Source organism: Octodon degus, unplaced genomic scaffold (genome assembly GCF_000260255.1).
Source record: "Octodon degus isolate 3935 unplaced genomic scaffold, OctDeg1.0 scaffold00138, whole genome shotgun sequence".
Lineage (NCBI taxonomy): Eukaryota > Metazoa > Chordata > Mammalia > Rodentia > Octodontidae > Octodon > Octodon degus.
Window position 1 is genome coordinate 2,888,215 of NW_004524714.1, and position 22,597 is coordinate 2,910,811.

The 22,597-nt window shown below is 56.0% G+C and overlaps 1 protein-coding gene across 7 annotated transcripts in view; it reads right to left on the minus strand.

Moving 5' to 3' along the window:
- Nucleotides 1–22,597, minus strand: part of Ralgps1 (Ral GEF with PH domain and SH3 binding motif 1) — a 291,187-nt gene that overhangs the window by 10,386 nt on the left and 258,204 nt on the right. For 3 of the 7 annotated variants that reach the window (XM_004641556.3, XM_023701688.1, XM_023701687.1), the window contains 5 exons: nucleotides 22,320–22,387; nucleotides 13,669–13,795; nucleotides 12,475–12,629; nucleotides 10,272–10,323; nucleotides 620–703 (listed from right to left, as the gene is read on the minus strand). In XM_004641556.3, coding sequence (XP_004641613.1) covers nucleotides 620–703; nucleotides 10,272–10,323; nucleotides 12,475–12,629; nucleotides 13,669–13,795; nucleotides 22,320–22,387 — 486 coding nt within the window. Of the gene's footprint in view, nucleotides 1–619; nucleotides 704–7,530; nucleotides 7,553–10,271; nucleotides 10,324–12,474; nucleotides 12,630–13,668; nucleotides 13,796–22,319; nucleotides 22,388–22,597 lie in introns of those variants that run through there. The other 4 variants (XM_023701690.1, XM_023701689.1, XM_023701691.1 and 1 more) reach the window with 3 other exon arrangements.

Here is a 22,597-nt window from a genome sequence, read left to right on the forward strand (position 1 = left end):
CCACCTCTGCCCCGCAAGCCGATCGACCCCCAGGATGCACGCAGGCTGCACCCCATCTGGCTGTCCATCCCAGCCGTCCACCTCCCCATCCGAGGCCAGTGCATCTTCCTTCGCCTGACTGCTCACCACCCACCCTCTGCCTGCTTCCTGCTCTACCCTCTCCACACTGTCCCCTCCCACACCCAACTCCTCCCCCGGCTCCCACTGCTTTTAAGGGCAGCCCACTATTCTTGCACCTGCTGGACATGCCCCCACTCCAGCCTTATTTGTGCCCCTTCCCATCTCTCATTCTGCACAACACAGCCCTGCAGGCCCCAGCTCCTCCTGCTTCACAGCGCCACGGTGCTGCTTCCATGGCTAGGAGCACCCTCGTCACTCCCACGTGTCTCTGCTGTCATCTGGCTGACTCCCTCCATGCATTCAGTCTTGGGGACCCTGATTCCCCTCTCCTCTCTCCAGACTGGCCACACCCCTGCTCTGGCACAGTCAGTGCACCCAGCATAGCCTCGCACAGACGGAGGCTGCACCTGTCTCCTTCCACAGCCTCTAACGCAGACTTTGCACTCACAAAGCAACTAAAGGAATTCTCTGAACAAATGAGCACAGAATAAATGAATACCTGTAAGCACAGCTCCGGGTTCTGGGAGAATTCCGAACTGGAACCCGCCAGTTGGGCCCTAGGGTGGCATAGAGACGTCCCCTGCTATAGAGGAAAAGGGGTGAGTTTTAGCCACAGCCTGGCAAGACCAGGTATCTCCTGCGTTTATGGGACCAGCCCCCTTCCCACCCCTCTACAGGCTTCTCCCTCCTGCTGCAGGTACCTCTGGGGCACCCTGGAGCCACCAGGTCACTGAACCCCCACCATCAAAGCCCTCCTCCGGGGAATTCTCTCTGGTGAGTATTTCATCACGTTTGTATCTAAAGCCACCCTTTTCCCAGCTACCCCAGTGTGTGGCTGACATGTTTGACAGAAAACACTGTGCAGCCTGTACAGTAGAGTCAGGCCCCGGGGGATGCGCACACGGACGGAACTGTGCATGGTCTTGCATGTCGGGCCTGGGGACATGTGCAGCAACCCGCTCACTGGGACACCACTGGGTCTGTCTGTGCTATAGCCCCTCCTCTGGAAGGAACCTTTGCTGGCTCCAGCTGCCCCTGCAAACTGGCTGTGACTTGCACAGTGTCCAACAGCCCTGCTCTGTGCCCTTCTTCTGGGCTCTGGCTGGCTTTTCTCCCTCCTGCACCCCCAGCACAAGCCTTTACAGGGGAGCGTGTGGCTTCCTGCTCCACCTCCTTGGAGGGTGGCACACCTTGCCTCTTCTCTTCATCCTCTCTTAAGAGTTACTTCCTGTGGCTGCTTGCTGGCAGTAGCCCCCCAGTCCTGCAGCAAACTCTACCCTCATTATGATTTTCTTTATCCCAAGGCCAGAAGGCGATGTAACTGCCTATATAAAGTCAGATGAGGTCCTTCCCAAATGTCCCCCATGTTGTCCACAGCCTGCTCGGGGCCACTGCCTACTGGGAGTGGTGTGGGGACATCTTCCCTGGCTGCAGCTGGTATATCACATCATCACTGAGCCTGGGCCTCCATGCTCCAGCTAAGGAAGTGTTCCCGATGGCCATGCTGGGTCCACCATCCAGTGGGCCCTTGCTGGTCACCATGCATGGCTGCTCCAGGACCTGCCCCTCTGCCAACAGCTCCTCTTGGGGTGACGGTGTGCCACAGCATGCGCCTGGTCCCTAGGTCCTGAGTATGATGGGTCTCGTGATGGTCTGAACCTGACACTGACCTACCACAAGCTAGGCACAGTGGAGAGGCCCGGCCATGCTCAGCTCCAGCCCGCTGGCCAAGAGCCACCTCCCTCTCTGCCATTCCCAGTGAGAGCTGGAATGTGGTGCAGGAATGAGACACTGCCCAGAGAAGCATGCCGCCAGCTCTCGTTTCTAAGTAGTTGGGACCTCAGACCCGAGTGACCTCCAGACTGAAGCACCAGCCTCATGCTAAGCTGAGCGATGCCACTGGGGCACTGGTGACAGCAGCCTTCAGGATAGCTCTCCTTCCTGGGCGTCACAGGGATTTCTTCCAAGCAGGGGCTGATGGTGAGTTCTGTGATGTCCTCTGTGACATCTCCTCTCACTCTGACCTGAACTCCCTGACTAGGCTGCTGCCATCTGGAGCAGAGGGGGCCTCCCTTCCCCGACCTGGTCGCCCCTGGCCATTGCTCCACCTTCTTCTGGGTCCCTGTCACTCTAGGATGGTGCAATAACAGGACAGTCTCAGCCACGGGTCATTCCTCATACAGAACAAGGGGCTGTGCTGCCACCTGCTTCCCTCATTGTCTCGTGTGGCTGGCAGCCATGCCTTTGTATTTAGGAGGTACTGGCAGAACAGACAGTTGTGGATAGAGATCCTGCAACTGCCTCTTCTGGTGAGCATGGCCTTCTAAGCAGACACCGCTCTGGCACAACATGCAGGGGTCTGGGGTGCAGAGACACTGTGGCTTGCTGGGGTTGCTCACGGAGGGACCCAGGAGGTGCTGGGGTGGGTGCTTGCATGCATCAGGCCACCGTGCCCACTCCTCACTGAAGCTTTGTTAAGCACACGTATGCTGCACGGAAGGAGAAAACTGAGCACAGCAACACAGAGCTACTCAACCAAGGCACAGGCACAGTAAGTCTCTCCTGCTCCAGCCCGGCCTTCCAGAGTGGAAGGAGAGGCAGCGGGGCCAACAGGGCCAGCCCCCTCTGGGCCTAGTCCATGCCTCACTTCAGTGTGGGTCTCCCTGGGCTCCTGCTTAGGGGAAGCTCTGCTGGGCACCCAAGCCCACAGCTTACACTTACAGGGCTGTACAGTGTCTATGAGGCCAAATGGCCACAGAGTCCTTAGGCCTGAGGATTTCCTGGGGTGGCAGCTCCCAGATCTCCTGTCCATTGGCTTCCTCTGTGTGGTATTCCGCTGGGGGCTCTGGCTGCCCTGTACATCACAGCCACTGGCTCCTGTCACCTGCTTACCATAAACTACTTAGGAGCTGTTGCACATGAATCCAGCCAACCTTGTGGGAGAGGGATGGCCAAGCCTCACACCACTTTAGACGAGAACACTGAGACTCAAGGAGGTGAAGCCACCACACGGCCCACTCCACTGGGCTGTCACTAGAGGGGGATGTGTGTGCCTGCAGTCTTGCTGCTCCTTGCCAAAAGCCAGGCCTGCTCTCCCAGCAGCCAGGTGGTGGACAGCCCTCAGCAGCATTGGCAGGGCGGCAGCCAGCCTTCTGGCCCTGCAAGCTAGTGAAGCTGTGATGGGCGGGCAGCTCTGCCTGGTGGGGTCAACTACATCAGTGCAAAGTAGTGAAGAGCCTGTCATGGGAACCAGATGGCCTGAACCTTTCCTGCTTTCTTAGGTGAATTTTCTGGAGCAGGAAATGCAATCTGAGTGGAAGTAGTATCTGGTAAAGGCCAGGAATCACGGGTTTCCCATGGGGTCCTACTCCAGAGCCACAGGCACGCATCCTAGCATCGCTGTGAGACCACGGCTGAACACCATGTGTCCTCAGGAGTCCTTCAGACTGTTGCCTCTCCAGGATGGATCTGGGTGCAAGGGGTGCTAGCAGGCAACTGGGGCCTACCCAGACCAGGGGCTCATTGGAATTCTGCCCCAGGGAAGATGTAGGCTGGCAACCAGGTCCCAGTCCCACAGAGTTCCCAAGATGATGGTGATGAAAACATGGTGGTGGTGGTGGTGGTGGACAATGGGTGCCAAGCAGTGCGCTTCGCAGGATTTGCTCATTATCCCACTTGACCATGCAACACTGTGAGGCAGGCGCTGTTATTACTCTTCCTCCTGGGTAAAGCACCTGAGGCTGGCAGAGGTGAGGTCACTTGCCCAAGGTCACAGAGTAGGAAGAGGAAGCACGGGAGGGGTTGCAGACACAGCCAGGGCGCTGCTGGAGTCACCAGGTGCATGAGCACGAGGCTAGTGAGAACGCTGTCTCCTAGGTACACCCAGACTAGGGTATGTGGGGGTCAGACTTTATGAAGCCCCAAGTCTTTGCTGTGAGCCTATGGGGCACAGGAGCTGAGAGAAGTCTGAGAGCACACTTGTGTTGAGGCCTCAGGAGCCTTGGTCTCAGCAGAAGTTGGGTTCTCCACCCTATCCTCCTGTCTCAAGTTGATGTCCCTAGAAACAGGTTTCCTGCGCAGGTCCCTAGGAGCCACGTCCGTCTTGCATTTCCCTGAGCAGGCAGGACAAACACCAATCCAGGCCCGTTTCCTCTCCTGGCCATTAGGAACTAGAGCAGCGGGGTTGGAAGCCAGATCAGCGGCTTAGGGAAGCCACTCAACATAAACTGGGAGCTGTGCGGCATCTCCTGTCTCCTCTGTGTGCTGAGAGGCATCTGGTCTGCAGGGCAGGAAGAGGGCAGAGCAGATTTCAGAAGGAAGGAAAGAGTGCAGTAGAGACTTAGCTCAGTACCGGCTCTGGAGGACATAAAGGCCCTGACTACAGAAGCCTTGGGTTCTCAGTGCCCCAAGAAAAAGCAGCTGGCCAGGGGTCCAGCTTTGAATGCTGCGGCCAAGGCCAGGTATTCCGAGTGGGCTCCAAAATGGTCCCTCAAAGGGTCACCGGGTTGGAGGCTTGGTTGCCTGGTAATAAGGCTTCAGGGAGGCACAACAGGGTGGAGACAGCAAGGCCCACTGTGAGCCATCCTGAGCTCAGAGGTGCACACAGCTGCACGGGAGCTGAGGGGACCCTTGCTCCACAGCCTGCCCAATTCTGTACTGCAAAGTACTGCAGACTTTGGGGCTCAGAGCCACCTTGTGCCCTGGAAACCTGGGGCAGCAAGCAAGCTCTTTGATCCCAGTAAGGGAACATGCATGTTTGAAACTGTTTCAGGAGTAGCCGGCACGTTGCTCAGTCACCACCAGCCACCTACTTTCCTGATGAGCCCTGCCACCAGTGGGTGGTTCCGCTAGCTCCCATGGAGCAGGACTTGCCTCCCGCAACCACCCCAACACCCGCTGCCATGGGCCAATGCCACCCTGGAGGCCACACTCTGGGGGCTGCTGGAACGGTGCTTTCTTCCCAGTCTTTGTGCCCACCTGGGCAGATCTTTCTTCCCCTGCCCAGCCTTAGTGCCTGGGTGGTTTTCTTGCTGGCGTGAAGCACCTACAAGGGGAACTCTTCATTAAAAGACCCCATGGGGAGACCCCATTGTCTCCTCCATGGAGCAGCTCACCTTTGTACTAAGCACCCATGGTGCACACCGATTTGCACACCGAGGAGCTAGGGCTCCGAGGCCAATGCTCTCCAGGGGACCCATAGCACAGGTGGCCCTGGCCCCAGGTCCCAAGCCCTGCTGGCTTCTGCTGCAGAGGTACACCAAGAACAAAGAGAACAGGACATGGCACAGGGCCCACCTCTCCTGTCCAGGACATGGCTCAGCGCTTACAGGCCAGTCAGGCCCCAGGATCCTGCCCGAGAGGTTGCCAGGGTCCTCTCTACCAGATGCCCTTAGACCTTAGCGGCTACCTCCTCCAGAAGCCACCCCAAACCTGCAGCCAACACTGCTCCCTGTCGGATGATCACTGTGCCCCGACCAACTGTGTCAGGACCCTCAGTGGAGCTTGCTTGATTTTTTTCCAAGCTCAGTGAGCTCTGGCTAGGTCCCTGCAAGATAGGACCCTTCTGCTTCAGAGAAGGCTGTGTGCTGTCCCCTCTCCCTTTCCTTGTCCCACCTGAGGGGCTTCCTCTGTTACAGGATCCCTGAGGCTCCTTTTCTCCTACTCTTTGAACCATCCCTCTCACAGTCTGACCACACAGACAGGACACTTCCGTAGGGCAGGCAGTCATACTAGGGAAAGCAGGTGCCTAAGGGTTTTGCCATGAACTGTGACACACTTTCCTATTGTGCTTCAAAACTGGTCAGTAATAATTTTTGATATCTTCTTTAAAAAAAAATGAGTGCTAATTGCTTTCTGAGTAGCAAACATGTACCCAGTGTGGAAAGTTTGGAGAATCTGGGGGGAACAAAACCTCCTTTAACAACCCTACAAACCTGAGTTATCAAGATGAATGACAGTACAGTATGTATTTTTATACATGCACACATACATACATACATACATACATACATACATACATACATCTGTGTTATTTTTATAGCCCATTTTGTTCCTCTTTAAAGATATTTTGTCTCCTGGACCCATATTCTTATTCTTGCCAAGTGCCCACACTTGCCTTTATGTGAGGCCAAGGCAGGCCCTGGTGCCCGCTGCTGACCTGACTGCAGGCCCCTTCCTGCCTCGCATCCCGGAGTGTAAGCATGGCTGGAGCCCTGCCCAGGGCAAGCCCCAGGCCCTTGCCAGCGCCCTCCTCCCTCCTTGGGCAAGTGGTATGAGGGGCAGGGTTGTCGGGTAAAAATCACAGAGAAAAGCGGGTGCAACCCTGTGCTACCACTCCGAGCCACAAAGACTCTGGCCCAGGGCCACCACTTGGTCCGCATCCTCACCCCTGGCCTGGCTGCTCCTCAGCCCAGTCTCTTGGTCGTGCCAGGGCTCTGCACACGTGGGAACAGCAGGGTCACTCCCTTTGCTCCCTTCGCCCTCACTCCACAGTTCCAGCTGGATAGGGTTGCTCCCTCTTCAGGGGTCCATGGCTCCAGTGCTTGGGCGGACATTCATTTTTTGTTTTGAGCCCGAGTCTTGCTATAAAGCCCAGGCTGGCCTTGAACTCACTATGTAGCCCGTGCTCGCCTCAACTCACAGTGGTCCTCCTGCCTCAGCCTCCCAGCTGGGAGTACCTGGTGGTGTGGGCACTCTCGATGCTGGCCCCTCTGGGGACATGCTAGGCGCGTGTGCCTCGGGTCTAGCTGACAATGACGAATCCCCTCGAAGTCCTGGCCCTGACATTTATGTGCGTAAGTTTGTGGCAGGCAAACTCACAAGATGGGGCCAAAGCAGAAAGCGGGAACTCTGCTGCCTGCTGTCCATGGTGGCATCGCAGTGATCCAGATGTGTGCCCAACCAGAAGAGCTCAGTGTCCCTGCCCCTTACTTTGCTATGTACCTGGCTCCATTTCTTTTCTGGGCCTGAGCCAAGCTTTTTCTAGGGCAGGGACTGGTCCACCAAAGATCATGCCTCTCTGCTTCCGAGCTGCAGGATGCCCTAGCCTGGCCTGCTCTTGACCCTGTAACCCTGGTGCACACCTTTGGTTAAGCAGGTGAGACAATACGGAGAAAGCTGTGCTCATGCAGCAGCTGTGAGAACAGCTGGAAGGCCACTGAGGAGTTCTTCCTGGGCAGATACTGGCCCTGGGGCCCAGAGGGTGATACCCAGTGGTGACAGCCACTCCCTTGCAAAGAGCAGGCATAGATGGAGCACAGGGAGGCTGCCCAAAAGTCAAGCATAAAGGACACCAAAGAGGCATCATGGCGGTGACTCAGCTGTGAGCAATGGGAGGTGCCCAGCTTCTGCAGAGTCTGCAGCAAAGACGAGAATGCTCAGGTGCTTTCCTGGGAATGGATTCTCTTGGTCCAGGAGCAGAGACTGGTGCAGGCTGGAAACAGATAGGAGGCTGGGGGCAGCTGGCAGTGGACAGTCAGGCCTGAACGGGGCTTTCTTGTGCCCTCTGGCATCTTGTGAAGCAAGTGGCTTCTGGGCCAAGAACTAAGTCCCCCAGAAAATGAGACACAGGACACCCTCCAGCAAGGCAGTTAAGAGCTGCTGGAGGCTGGGCTGGGCACTTGCAGTGAGCCCCTGGGAAGCCAGAGCTCAGAGATCCCACGCCAAAAGCACCTGCTCCATACCCTCAGCTGGATAGTGGTCTAGGTGCTAGAAAATGTTGCAGTTCAGTGTTCGTGCATCGTGCACAGTGCTGTCTCCTTGGAATGGTGAATCATCCTCAGCATCCTCCTTCCTAGTCTAAGCTAAATCATGGCACTTAATGTGGACCACAGAAAACACCCTCCGCAAGCTGTGTGGTATCTGGCAGGAATCAGTTGCTTAATACTAGCTAACAAATGAACAAATGTACGAATGAGTGGATGAAGAAATTAACAAGTGAACAAATGAATGGACAGGTCCAGGAGCAGTTGCTAATCTGGATCTCACTACTGGCTGGAGTTTCCCTTTTGTGGTCCTCTCAGTGACCTGTGGGAGAGGCCACCAGTGAAGGTGCTCGCTTGCCTGTTGCCCTCTTCCTCGGGGGAGACCCAGGATTCCCCTGACTGGGCTGGGAGTCCTAGAATCTGCCCCTTGGGCCTGTGGGATTCTCCTTCCCACTATGGGCTGGCTCCAGAGCAGAGCAGCTGGGCCAGTCCGCTTGAACTCCCTAAAGGGAACAGAGCAAAGGTCTCTGCAGAAGTCCTGGGACAAGGGCAACCCTCCCCAAGTCGTCACCTTGAGTTTCACTGACAGACTGGCTGATCTGGGACCCTGCCCTGATGGATGTCTGAGCATGGGGCAATGAAAGGGATGCCTGGTGGCAGAAGGGTGCAAATTTGGGTCAGCTCTGTCCTTGTTAAATGAGAGAGAGGGGCCTGGGGAGATAGCTCAGTAGAATAAGTGCTTGCCTGAGTTCATTCCCCAGTACCACAAAACAAACAAACAAACAAACAAACAAACAGCAAATGAGAGTGAAGCAGGCTAGTTATTTCAGGTGAACTCTGCTGTCCTGTGTACAAAACAGGGACAACAGTCAGGGTTGCGTGGAGGCACTGGGAGATCATGCACATGCGTGGATAGGGCCCAGGCAGAGCCTAGACCCAGGAGGTGCTCACACAATTGATCACCTGATGCCCCTCTGTGCTGGGAGGGGGTGGAGAGAACCAACTCCTCTCTGCTCACTCCATAATTAGGCGGAAAGGAGCTTCAGCACTGCAGGAGTGTGAGCGCATGTGCCCATGTGTAAGTGCGTGTACTGCGTGATGTGCATATGTGCACTGAGCATGCACTCCCCTTCTACATGAGTGTACATAATGCACGTCTACATGTGTGTATGCACTTGTGCATGTAGAGCATGAGAAAATGTGTGTTGTACATATGTAGGTGTAATTGTGTCTGTGCACATGTTTACATCTATATATGTAAGCATGTGCCTATGTGTAGCATGTAACGGTGCATGTGTATGCATACGTGAGTAAGAGTGTATGTTCATGTGTATACGTGAGAGTACTGCAGTGAAGTGTGCACATGCATTTGTGGGAGGATCTGTGTAACTGCGCAGGCGTGTGCATAAGCACATGCCAAAACATTTAACTGTGAATGCATGTGTGTGCGCGTATGTCAGGCAGTATAATGAGTATATGCACATACACATATACATATGAACATGTAACTAAATGCGAGCCTGTAGCTGAATTTGTGTGCATATGTGTAACTGTGTGTGCACCTGAGCACACACCTGTGACCGTGCTGACCATGACGCACACTCATGTGCATGTTAGAGCACGCAGCCAACTGTACACGTGAGTGCAACGGTGAGCATGTGCGTCTGACATGCACCCATGTGCAGATGACTGTGTAGCCTGCATAGTGCACTGTGAAGGCATTGCAAGTATGAGTGTGCACAGGTGTGCACCGGTGTGGCAGCACATGTGTGTACGGCCACTAGATGCTGTGGAGGCTCCACCCCCAGGGACAAGGCACCCCTGCCTCCTGGGACATTCTTTACCCCTGAATTTCCTTCTGCCTGCCCTCAGACCTTGAGTCACCAGAATGCCCTCCTCTACGGGCGCTGCAGCTATGGGTGACTCCATCACAGCACCCATCTTTCCTGGTGCTGGCCCAGGAGCACACATGACAGGTGAACTCCTGAGTAGGAGGCTGTGTGCCTGGACATACAAATTTCGCATAGGGAGTCAAACCATGGGCCAGAGAGCCTGAGGCAGGGGTGGCCAGATCTCTGTCACCAGTGCCCTGCGAGGTGGTGCAGTGTGGGTGTAATACTCTCACAGCCCACCAGGTGGAGCCACCTGCCCATCTCAAGAACAGACGAAACTTCAGCTCCTGGATTCCAGAACCTGCTCTGCACAGCCAGTGTGCTCCCAGGTCTGCTCCAAGGCTGGGGGCTCCACGAAGCACTCCTGGGCTGACTCATGGAACAGAGAAGTGGGGCTGCTCACAGCACGGAGGCCAGGACATCCACAGTCCTACTGCTCCTGTGTACTGCTGAGGAGCCACAGGACCGCCCCCTAAGGCCCATGCCCAGAGCCTGCCTCCAGCTCTTTGGGTCCTGAGGCCTCCATGGGAGGAGGCCACACTGAGGCCACACTCACCTTTCCAGCCCTGAAGACATCTCTTCACTAAACTCTGAGCTCTCACTACTGCCTGGAAAAGGAACACAGATCAGTGAGCACAGTGGCCCTGAAGAGAGGGGCCTGTTCTCCTATGCTCCTGGGTCACTGGACTCAGGTCCTTGAGCTCACTCACAGCTTCCTGACCCTGTGGGCAGCAACATGACTCAAGTTTCTGCTGCTGTTTCTGACTTTATTCTGGGTGTGTAGAAAAAACCCATCCTACACCACCATTCCCAGGGGCCCTGCCCACTATCTGCTTGAGGGGCTGTGGGGTCCAGATCCTTAGCCCTATCTGGCTTGACATGGGTTCACCACTGCCCCCTGCTGGTCAAAGGGAAGCAAAGTTGGAACACACTTCACTTGCCCCCAGGCCAGGCTGTGCTAGGCCCGCGTAGCTGTGCAGCTGGCTGCCTCAGGGACAGAGCCCTAGAGGGTGGAATGTCCCTGCAGCACAGTGCTGGCCCAAGGAGGCACAGGCAAGGGCTGGGCCAGGCCACCTGCTTCACAGAGCTCCCCAAGGCTTCTCCACCGACAGATTTTCCCCCTATCACTCAAGCATCCATGTGCCTTGCCTTTGTACTGTCTCAGACCTCAGGGGTTCCGATCTTTAGGGCTTTTGGCTGAAATAAAAGCAAGCTGGGCAGAGGGAAGGGTAAGGTGGAGCCCCAGGCCCTTGGACATTCTGAGCAGTGGTCTTCACTACAGAGTGTTGGGCACAGACCACTGTGGCTCCAAACAGGGTATGTGCACACATGGCAACTTACTTTGGGCTTTTCATCCCCAAGCAGAAAAACATTTGGCGTCCCCTGACTTGAAGAGCCAGAAGCAAACAGCTCTGCGATCTGTACCCAGACACTGGACAGCACAGCACCTGACTTGTTTTCTGTCTTAGGAACAGCAGGCCTGGACTCAGGCATAGCAGAGAAAGTTTCCTGGCATCATACAGCTGTTTGGGCCCAGCCAAGCACCCTTGGGCCTGCTTTTCCCAGAATCCACCTCTCAGCATCTCAATCCCATTGCATATTCCAATGAAAAGGGATCCATAGGTGAAGACTGGGGGATCCCACAGTCCTAGAGGGTTTGTAACATGAACACGGTAAAGTCTCTGGGAGGAAGCCTTTGCACTTTGTTCTGTCTAGCCTCTCCCCAACATGTGGAGCCTAGCACCCCCCATCCTCCACTGCTGTCTGCATCCACAGAGGATGGCCCCTGGGGAGGGAAGGTAGACACAGCACTCGCCTGCCACTGACTTTCAGAAGGGCGAGAGATGGCTGCCTCCTGGACTGACAGCCCACAGCCTGTGAGACTGGGATACGAGAGTCTGCCTGTTTTCCTCTTGCCCGCCTACCCCAAGCTCCTGGCCCTCTGCCCTACAGGCCTCATTAGGTCACACTCAGCTTGGCACCTGCCTGTACACACCAGACATGAGAGAACTCACTGCTATGGGCAGCAGATGACATACAGGCACACCTGTAACAGACACTCAGGCACGAGGGAAGGCACATGGGTGCCACCAGAGGGGCACCCTCTGACTGGGGCGGTAACAATATGCTAGTGTCCACCTGCCCTCAGCTGACCTAGGGATGCAAGGGGACAGACTGGTGAGCACAGCACAGGCCTAGCCTCAGCCCTAACTTCGGCACCTCTCTGCCTCAGTCTTAGCCTCTGCCAAATTTCTGTTCCTCCCACTGACATAAGCACTCTTTCTGGTGGATGCTCAGTGAAGCCATTTCATCCCTAAAGATTTCACTTCTGTCCTCCCTCCTCTGGTCTTGTAGCATAAAGACAGGTACACAGTTACACCCAGTGGCTGCCCAGTCACTGTGCCAAGAAGTTTTTCTTGCTTTGCGCCGGGGGTTCCCGGGGCTGAGGGCTCCTCTGGGGCCAGAAATGCCACTGTGGCAGCAGCTGGGCTTTGGGGGCTCACCCAGACTCCAGCATGTGTCTGGCTGCCTCTTCCTCTGCCTAAAACACTAGGGCTACAAACCAGATAAGAACCACCTGGGTCTTCCTGAACCGCAGAAGGTTAGGAAGCAAAGGCTTCCCAGCTCCAGGGTACACTTGCAGGGAGCCACCTCTCTAGGGGCAAGGTGCCACTGGGTGTGGCAGTGACAGAGACAGACACAGAGCACATGCTGAGCCTTGGTCCCCTGCCTGTGGTGTGCAGGCCGGAGACGCTTACCTAGGGAGAGTCCATTGGTGACGGTAGAGGAGGTGAGGGCGAGGCCCCTGCGGGGACTGCGGGACTCTAGGACACTGTCGTCCAGAAGGTGCCTGGCCTTCTCCGATGGGAATGTCGCACTTTTACTCTCAACTACACTCAACTGACACATCATACTGGAAATGGAAAGGAAGAAAGAAGGCACAGCTCCTTATCCATGGTGCCACCGCAGCTGCACCTGCCGGATGTAGGCGTCCGGGCTGTGCCCTCTCTTGAGGTGTGACCTTGGGCAAGTCACATCCTGTTGTGGAGCCTCAGTTTCTCCATCCATCTGTGGTGAATAATGCTGCCTGCCTTGCCTGCTTCGAGGATGGAGATGAGGCTTATGAGTGACGAGGCTGCAGCAGGCCTGGAGTCACGCACCTGGTCCAGTCCTGGCTCCATGCCTCTTCACCATCACAAGGGATGTACTCTGTGACCCTCCCTAGACTCATTCTTACACTGTGTATAACCCGCTATCTCCAAGGCCTGCATGCTCTCAGCGAGCTCCGGCCTCACAGCTGTGGAGCAGCAGGCAGGCCAAGGACTCAGGCAGTGACTCTCCTCTTTTGGCCTGTGAACTCCTGAGGGCCAGCCAGGGCTGGGATGGGGGGTGACTTAGAGGTGGCAGGCGGGCAGAGAGGAGGAGGAAGGCAGGCAGGAAAGAAAGGAGGGAGAAACGAATCCATCTGTTCAGGAGTCTGTGCTCAATGCCCAGAGGCTGGGGCATAGCTGCCCCAGTCTTACTGAGATCTACCCATGTACCCTAGCTAAAAGCCCCACAGGGCACTGCTGTACAAATGCCACAAGACACCCAGTGCTGCCCTAAGGACATCCACTGGTGCCCACTGGACTCGGTTTCTCCATGAGGCATCCACTAACAGAGCCTGGGCACATTTGCTGCCCCCTTACTTCTCTACCCTTTCCTTCACCCCTTCTCCATTAGCTATAGAGCCTAGGGCCTCAGTGGATGGCAGATGGATGGATGGTGCTACCAGTGCCCTCAGTGATTCCTGAGCTCATGCCAGTCTCAGGACAGCATGTCAGGTAGGGGCACCAAGAGCTCCCAGGATGGGATGTGGGAGGGACCCAGCCTTGGGGGAGGATTCTCCAGCATTCCTTCGTTCATGCCCATGCCAAGTCAGTAGCCCCAGGGAAGGCGGCTCAGTCACCCACTTGTTGCCTAGGCTGTGACTCTTCCTGTGTCGGGGGACCGGTGGCGTGGGGAGGCTGCCAGCCACGGATGCATCAGGGCAGGTGGGTCTCCGGCGGAAGCGTGCTGAGCTGGAGCCTGCGGAGGGGCCTGTGAACAGAGCAGGGGTATAGGGGTGTAGGTGGTGAGAGGCTCAGGGATTGGGGGAAGACTCCTGTCCAGAAGCTGCACAGGGCTTGGCTCATCAGCGATGCTCTCTCACCCCCACCCCCACCCGTGTCATCCATTCTCAAGACTGACAGCACTGGTGGTGGCCGCCGGGACCTGCCCTGTAAGGGGCCCATGAGTGCACAGGCCCACTGGCGTCCAGTTCTGCTTTAGGGGGCACCTGAAAGCAAGATGTTATGGAATAATAGACTAGTCCTCACAGCCAGAGAGGGATGACCCTGAGGCCAAGTTCTGCAGCCGGGCTTTAGGAGCCCCAGGCTGGCTGAAGGAGAGGAGCACAGAGGACGGAAACACAGCTCCGCTTTCCTCTGCACACGTGCCCTCATTTGGTAGACAGCTTCTTTGAGGCTCCAATTCTTATCATAGGCACTATCAGCACCCCTGGAGAGTGGGCCACCCTGGAGGTTCTGGCTGTGCTGGCTGCTGGGGGTCTGGGCAGCTCATCCTGCACAAGCTGGGCAGGTGACCCCAAGGCGTGCCTGGGAAGACCTTCTGCTCTACAGGCTGGGCCACAGGCAGCTCTGGCCCAGGGAAACAGCTCATGTAGTTGCTTCAGAGAGGGAGAGGAAGAATGAAAACCATCCTGCTTTGTTTTGGTTTTGCACTATTGCTGGGGAAGAATCCAGAGGGTGGAACCTGGCTTGTTTATCAGCGCCATGTGAGAGGATTACGGTCCCACTGCCTGAGTCACTCCGGCTCCCACCCTGGTGCACAACAGTGATTTCTAAAGGTCAGATTGCACTGCTCCTCCCATGTGGCCTAAAGCAGAGGCCCAGGGGGCCTGGTGTTGGAGCAGAAATGCTTAGGATTCAACAGCGCATGCTTGGTGCTTGCTTTTTGCCAGTGCTGTAAAACTTGAGGGAGGCACTCTCAGCACCCCGTCAGGGAGAAGGCTGGTGGCTTACAGAGATGCTTCATGCCAAAGGCAAGGGGGGGAACCCGGTGGTTCCCAGTTCACACACTGGACACAGAGGAAGGGGGCAGAGAGATCATATGCGTGGAGTCAGCAAGCAGGAGCCACTTCCTCTGGGACATCTGCAGTATGCAGTCCCCACTGCTACATTTGAGAAAGGGAAGGGGAAGGGGCCTGACATATATTCTGTCCCAACTGTGAGCCAGACTGGTAAAACACCCCACGTCTTAGCTCCAGGGCTCCTATGCAATCGGAGCACCATCGTGACTACTTCAGAGGCAGGCTCAGAGCACGCCAGGGCCACGCAGCCGGGCACTGCTCTTCCACTGCTGCCAAGGCCCACTCCTCTGCCCTCCTGTCCCCATCTGTCTCCCACGTGCAGCATTCCTGCCGGCCCTGGCTCTGCTCCCTACTTTGCTCTCTTCCTGGAGCCCTCCATTCTTCCTCCAGGATGCGGCCGGGATGGGCCCCCTTTCCTTTGTGCTTTGGACCCTTGGCCAGTGAGGGGGAAAGGCCAGGGCCCCGGAGGAAGAGTTCTTGGCCCCCCGGGCCAGCATCAGAGCTGAGAGTTCTCTCTGCCCTGGGTCTCTGCCCCTCTCCCCGCCTTCTGAATTGCTGACCAACAGCCTGGGTCTGACGCAGAAGCAGAAGAATTTCCATTCATCTGGGACCCACATGAGGGTCCTTTCTGCCAGTAAGCGACACTCTCTGCTACTGAACTGCCTCACGCTGCCGCTGGCCAAGCCTTGGTGGCTCCCACACAACAGGGCCAGGGACATATGTGTTCTGGGGCTGTGTCTGAACTGGGTGGCTGGCAAGTCTGTCCTGTCCTCGGGCAAGGGCAGGGCGGGTGGGGTGGGTGCTAAGGTGCGGGGACCCTAGCCGGAGTGCAGGCCACACTGCTCGCCTGATATGGCACAGACAGCTGGAAAAACTGACCATGAGGCTTGACTATCTCAGAGGATTGCTCTATTTTTCCTCAGCATAATTTTTCCACGAACAATCTTTAAAGTGCTTTAAGTGGCTGTTTCTTTAACAGTTTTATTGGAACATATGAGAAGTGACAGTCTCTGTGGGGAACAAGGTATGTTGAAAAAAATCTGGTTTTCATTACCTTTTCCTCAAGAAACCTACATACTGACCAATAGGCCACCTCAATGAGTGGAAGACAAAAAGCACAGTGCCTTCTAGTAATGGCTGCAGAGTGGTCTGCATCAAGGTGACAAGCAGTGTGGCAGAGGACTCCAGCTCTGGAGGCACAGGGGCCTGGCTCCAGAGTCCCCCAACCTCGCAGCCTGAAGTCTGCATGTGCAGAACAGGAATAGGGACGCTTCCCCACAAGCCTCCCTGGGAGGAGCCAACACTCTGTTGGTTTCCCTCCCTCCTCCTGCCCCAAATGCTTACTGAGCTCAGCCCACAGGGCTGCCAGTCAGGTGTGGGGGACAGAGCAACAGGAACCTGCACACAGGTGGGACATGAGCTCCGACAGGAAGGTAGCAGTCACCACGGCAGTGGCAGCAGCCGTGTAACCCAGCGATACTGACCGTGATAACTGCCAACCTGTAGGGAACATCTACGCGGTGCTTTGTCCCCGCACTCCTGTTTAAGCCTCACAGGAACATCACCATGTAGGAAGTGCTGCCATCTCAGTTTCATGATATGGAGTTTGTAGTTGGGAAGTTCAAGAACTTGCCCCAGTGAGCAGCCTCTGAGCTGGAGAGCTCTGCGTGCAGTGCATGTGACAGCCCTGCGCAGAGCCAGAGGGGTCTTCTGGGACATCGGATATCCTGGCTGGTGTGTGAGCTGCAGTGTGGACAGTGATAGGTAAAACTGTTGATACTTCAGAAGCCTCGGAGGAACCTGGAGTTTCATTGCTAGAAAGCAAGTGTGTGCGGCCAGCACTTGAGCCCATGGGCTGTGTGGACGAGGAGTGTCCAGGAGGTGTTGGCCAAGTGTGGAGGGGACCCTGAGTAATCCCCTGTGCAGAAGTGGTATGTGCTCAGGAAGGAGGTTGGGGGCCACAGGAAATCCAGCATGGGGCTGATGTCTGGAGGCCACTGGATGGATGAGTGTGGCATTATGGCTGCTGAAGCAGGTACATGGCCAGCCTGGGAGCTTGGTTCCCACAGATATCTCCTGCCTCTGAGCCCTGGCCAGGGCCAGCACTGCATCTGAGTCTGTGTACAGGGAACAAGTCTCCCACATCAGACACTAATGGGAGGCAGCTGTGGCAGGGGGATACCTGCTAAACTTGGAGTTCCAAGACTTGCATTCCAGTCTCGCCTCTTCCTGGGCTGAGGTAGGGGCTCATGGCCCATCCTGTCCTCCTGAGAAAGCCTTTCCTTACAGTGGTGGAGGTGAGGGCATGAAGCTGCTGCTTGGAGCTCCTGCTAGGGCTGCCCCAGCCTCTGGTATGCAAGGTGGGCTTCTGCCCAGTGGAAGGGCTCAGCTTCCTGCATTTCCTGCCTGCCTGTACCAGGAGCCGTTCCCAGCCTTGGAAACTTGGACCCTTGGTCTACCTTGCAGGGCCCTGGTGGGGGTGGGGTATCTGCACAGTCTGCCCATGCTGAAGCCCTTTGTGGCCAGTGTCCCCAGGAGCCAGTCACTTTTGTGTTCACACTCTCATTTCCCACTTGGGCAGCTCTCACAGCTCCTGTGCTGGCCAACATCTATCTCCTATACCACACACATGCTATGGTTATTTCCTTCTGAAAAATGGCACCTGACTGTCCTAGATGCCACGGACTCTGTTCACAGCTAAAGGAGCTAGGGAACCTGGAGCCTGCGAGGAACGAGGCCACAGCAGGGCAGGCAGCTCAGTTGGACAAAAGTGCCCTGGTAAGGTAAGGTGAGGTGATTTAACACAGATCAGGTTTGGAGTTTTGCTCCTTACTTGGAACTAGCATCTGAGGACTAGTGGGGAAAGTGCTGAACTCAAGGGGTCTGCAGGAGAGGAAGGCATGCCAGGGATGTCATTCAGGGCAGCTGCCAACTCGCCTACATAGGTGAACCGGGCAGCCAGGATACAGCGTAGTGTGCCCCTGGCCCTCACCAGCCCCCTGCCTGCTTCCTGTGTTGGCAGGAGACAATGTACCTGTCCACATCTTTGCACCCAGCAATTGGCTCTGCCACTTTCTTCCTATGTGAGGCTGGGTAAGTGCTGGGTGTCTTCACCTTGAGAACAGGCATGGCAAGGCCCACCTCACAAGGTGGGTGTCAGGGCACAGACGTGGCCAAGGCAGTCTTGGGGCGGTGCTTGGCAGAGTTTGGTTAGCAGAGGTTGTTTCAATGCTGAGGATAAGGAAGAGGATGGCAATGCGTCATCTCTTGGCCTGTTTTCCTCCTGTCAAGCTGCTGGAGTGGCACTATTAAAATGTGCCCACAAAGCCCCTGCTCCACTGAGGGGCAGAGCCTTTGCCCTCTGTCCACGGCTGCCTGACTCACTGAGGGAAGCCAAGGTAAGGCGGGGTGACTGTGAAGGCTGGCTCCCTGCGGCGCTGAGATACAGCTTCCTACTTGGACATTTCCTCTGGGGGACAGCTAGCTGCCATGCTGAAGCCTGATGATCTAGAGGTAGCCACACGATGAGGAAGCCCAGGCCACATGCAGCCCACAGTATACATTCTGCCACTGCGGCAGCCACTGCCCCAGCCAGCAGCAAGCACCAGGCTTGTGAGTGAAGACATCTCTAGCCCCAGCCCTGGGTGTCCCTCAGAATATACGCATATCATAGAAGTTGTTATGAGTCCCTTGGTTGGGCAGTGCCAGGTGATGAAGCAGCAGTCCTGCCACCGCTGGTGACCACTGGAGGAACCCCTCAGGTTCCCTGCCCCACACTTGGGCAGCTGTCTTGTCCTGTCCCCCACCTGGACATGTCGGAGCCTGCTGGGAGGGCCCAGAGTTAATCCCCAAGGGGCTAGTCGTGTGGCCTAGGAGCAGGTCTTCTAGCGCTGCCCCAGGGAATGCTCCCAGCGGCCTGGGATGAGAGCCTGCAGAAAACACTGCTGCTCTCGAGGAAGCTGAGGCTCCAAGGGATTAAACCCACACTGCCTGGCGTGGCCCAACTCAGAGGTGAACTCAGGTCTGTCTGAAGTCAGAGCAGGACTCTTGCTGCCAGACAGCAAAAAGAGAGGAGCTAGCAAGATGTGTCTGCATGCAGTCCTGAGGGCACCGCGCTGAGGGAAGAGGTCCAGGCTGAGTCTCCCGGACTTGAGGTGCTGCTCAGGAACCCCAGCGGAACCCTGTGCCCTGGGGCAGCCACATGGAGGCAGGACTGAGAAATCTGGAATGAATCCACCAGTTTAAGGCATACAAACATTACTTGCCCTCCACAGGGGTCATTGTTCTGTATGGTTTTTCTCTCCAGGAAAATATTAGTTCACTTATATAAACTAAACATGGGGGGGGGGGCATGAAAATGTGGCATTAGGCGCTTTCTCTCCCCACATTCAGAAACAGGTTTCTCCATTTCCTTTCTCACCATGTATTTTGTTAGGGGTGAACCTGCCTACGTAGCCATTCCCCAGGGTGGAAAATGGGGCCAGCTCTCTGGGGAGCGCAGGGGCCACCCCAGAGACCGGTACAGCCATAGCTTACATCCACTTCTGCTGTTAATGGAGACTGCAGAGAGATTCAAGACCACACGACCACAGCTGCTCTCAGGGTCAGGGCCAAGGTTTCCTGAGCCTGGAGGTAGAGAGCTGGATAAAGAAGTCAGAGTCCTCTGCCATCTAGCTTTGCCCCTGCTGGCCTCCTTTGGGCTCTGCACATGCTGGTCCTCTCCTAGTGGCATGTGCCGCCTCTCTCCGCCAGTGAGACACTGCTGCAGGAGGCTGGGGTCTGGCCCTCCTTATGCTGTGCACCAGGCTCCCTGCAAGTGCTGGGCCTCTGTGGGACTGCGGCATGCAAGCCTCAAGCGAGCAAGAGAGCACACTGCAGGGCTTTCCCTCGTAGGCGTGGGGGTGTGCGGCTGTGGAGCGCGCCCCACGCTGGAGCCTAAACCCCCCTCCTGAGGGGTGAGGGAGGCACGTTCCTCCCATTCCTGGGACTGTAAGAGGCACCTTCCTGTCCTTGACTCCAGTCAGGCTCTCGCCACGTGGCTCAGTCTAACTGCCAGACCAGCCAGGCTTCCTGGAGCTTCCCTCTGGCCCTGCCCTCTAGAATACCCCTGGGGACCCCAGGCTGCAGCAGCACCCACCTCTGTCCTGTGGGGCTGTAAGCAGGAAGCCAGGGCCACAGACAGAGTCTGAGCTCTCCAGACACTCCCCAGACCTTTGACCCTCAATGCAAATCTTAACATCCTGCTTGCAAGGCTGAAGCCAGGGATTTGAAACTTGGTGGAAAACACTCCTGTGAGCTTGGGCTCTCTCTGTCATGTAGAAAGCTGCGGCATCAGCACTTCTGAAGGCTATGCAGAGTCAGCAGTTGGCCCACACTGGAGCTGCTTCCAAGAACAGGTGCCCACTGGGCCCAGCAGGTGCTCAGGAGCCAGGGCCAAGGGGCAAGGCAGGGGACCACAGGTGGTTGCCCAGGGCCCCTACACACTGGGCTTCAGGAATTTCATACTGGGGCCTTTATTTGGGTGGTGCAAGATAGAGTCCAGGCCTCTGAGCATGCAGCTACCTGAGGGCACATGCATGCAGGCAGGTGGGCAAAGAGCGCTCGGGGCAGAAGCTTGTCCTCTGTTGCACATCTCTGTGAGAAGTCCGACAGAAGTATTTGAGGCTTGCAGGCCCTGGTCTTCGTCCGGACCACTCAACCCTGCTACTGCAGTGTGAAAGCAAACACAGATAGTATGTCAGTGGGCAGGTGGCTGTGCTTGGTCCTGCACAGGACAGGGTGGGCTCGGTGTGGCCCAGAGCCTGCCAGCCCCCCTGAAATGCAGCCTGGTTAGGCCTGGGGCTGGGCTGGTAGACTTTTTGAGACAGTGACATTTAGCTAAAACCTGAAAGCTGAGCCAAGGACAGAGGCCAAATCATAATACTAGACTCATGGCACCATCATGACAAAGCTGTGCCTGATGAGTGTGCTGGGTAAGGCTCCGCCTGCTTTACACATGTGGCCTCAGCAGCTTCCCACAACAGAGGTGGATATTGTGCCCATTCTAAAGATAGGTGTGTGTTACTGAGCATTTTAGGGGACTAAAGTTGCCTGGGGGAGGGTCCTAGAACAGGGTCCCCTAGAATAGGGAAGGTGGACTAGTATCAGAAGCATCCCTTTCTACCAGGCCAGCTGTCGGGCAAGGGCAGCAGGTACGGAGAGTGGACGACATCTCGCCACTGCACTCAGGGAAGCCTCATGGAAACCAAGCCGCCCAGCACAAACGCGACTCTGTCTTAGGTTAGGGCAACAGCATCTTGTAAGGCCCTGAGAACAGCTGCATTTCCTTCTCCAAGTTGCCAGAGGAACCCGAGTGCCAGCGCAGGGTAGAGCTTGTGAGACATAGCCAGCAAAAGTGGAAGAGACAGGAGCCCGAGTGAATCAAGGGCAGGGTGGAAGCTTGGAGGGGGGGCGCTTGCAGGAGGTCCCTGTCGCCAGGACATGGCCTGCTAAGGAAGTACGGAGAAGGGCTAGGGCAGGCCCAGGGCAGCAGCTTTCTACCCCTTCCCAATCAGTGCATGTCAGGCTATGCTGGGCACTTTCTCATTCACAGGCTTTTTGACATTTTAACATTGCTGGGCTACTTTTTTTTTTTTTTTAATCCTTATTTTGTAGATAAGAAAATTGTGGCCTGGGGCACAGGAGAGGAGACAGACACTTCCCTAAAGTGGCCTAATGCGGGTTGGTGTGACTTAGAGCGCAAGCCAGGAGGAGGTACTTGCTGTTGGTCCCCCACTAGCTGTGGGGATCAGCCCAGGCACTGAGAGTCGGCTGGACAACCAACACAGGAGCCACCATGATAATACTGATGGAGCAGCCAACACTGAGCACACGTTTATGTCCTGTTGATGTGGGTACAGCACTTTCCAGGGCAGAACTCACAGGTATCATGGCTGCCCTGTAAGGGTCTGAGCTCCACTCTGGTGGAGGTCCTTGAAGATCAGAGTGCTAGGAAATGGCAGGGCTTGGGCTCGACTGCAGAGCATGGGTCTTGTCTCTAAGGAACGTGTGTCTGTGTGTGTGCTTCCCCAGAAGGTCAGTAAGTTGATGAAGGTGAGCTATTTGGAGCTAGTGGCACCGAATAAATACCCCAGGCATCCTGTGCACATGTTGGTGGCACACAACCCCAAGTCTGGTCGGCCCCTGACCATAAGGGTCCACGTGGCCTGAAGACCCTGGGGTTTTCGATACTTCATTTTTGTTCCCATCTTGGGGCTCTAACCTTGCGCTCTTGGGGCTGTTCTGTTCCAGGATGCTCTGGGGAGCGAGCCCCAGCACAGAAGCATTTTGTAGGAGCCTGGCAGGTGGGCATGGGAGGCATGAGCAGGGACAGGCGAGTTGCACTGCCAGACACTCAGCTGTGCTCTCTGCTCCACAGGTGAGGCCTAGCAGGGCTACTCTTGGTTTTGCTTCTACTTGAGATAGCTACAATACCTGCAAGATCTTCCTTGGAAGAGACTAGTCTTGGAGAGCTGCTTCCCGGTTCTATTCTGAGCGACAGTCTGAAAACACAAATTGCCACAAGATTAGATGGGCGCTGGCTTATCACAGGGGAACGGACTGATGTACGGTCAAGGTTGGGAGATGGATCGTAGTTAAGGGCTGCAGTAGTCAGGGAACCCAGCAATGCTGTGAGATCTGTCCCCCCACAGCTGCCTCCTTGGATGTCTCCAGGGGATTTCTATGCTGAAAACACAGTAGTAAAGAAGATA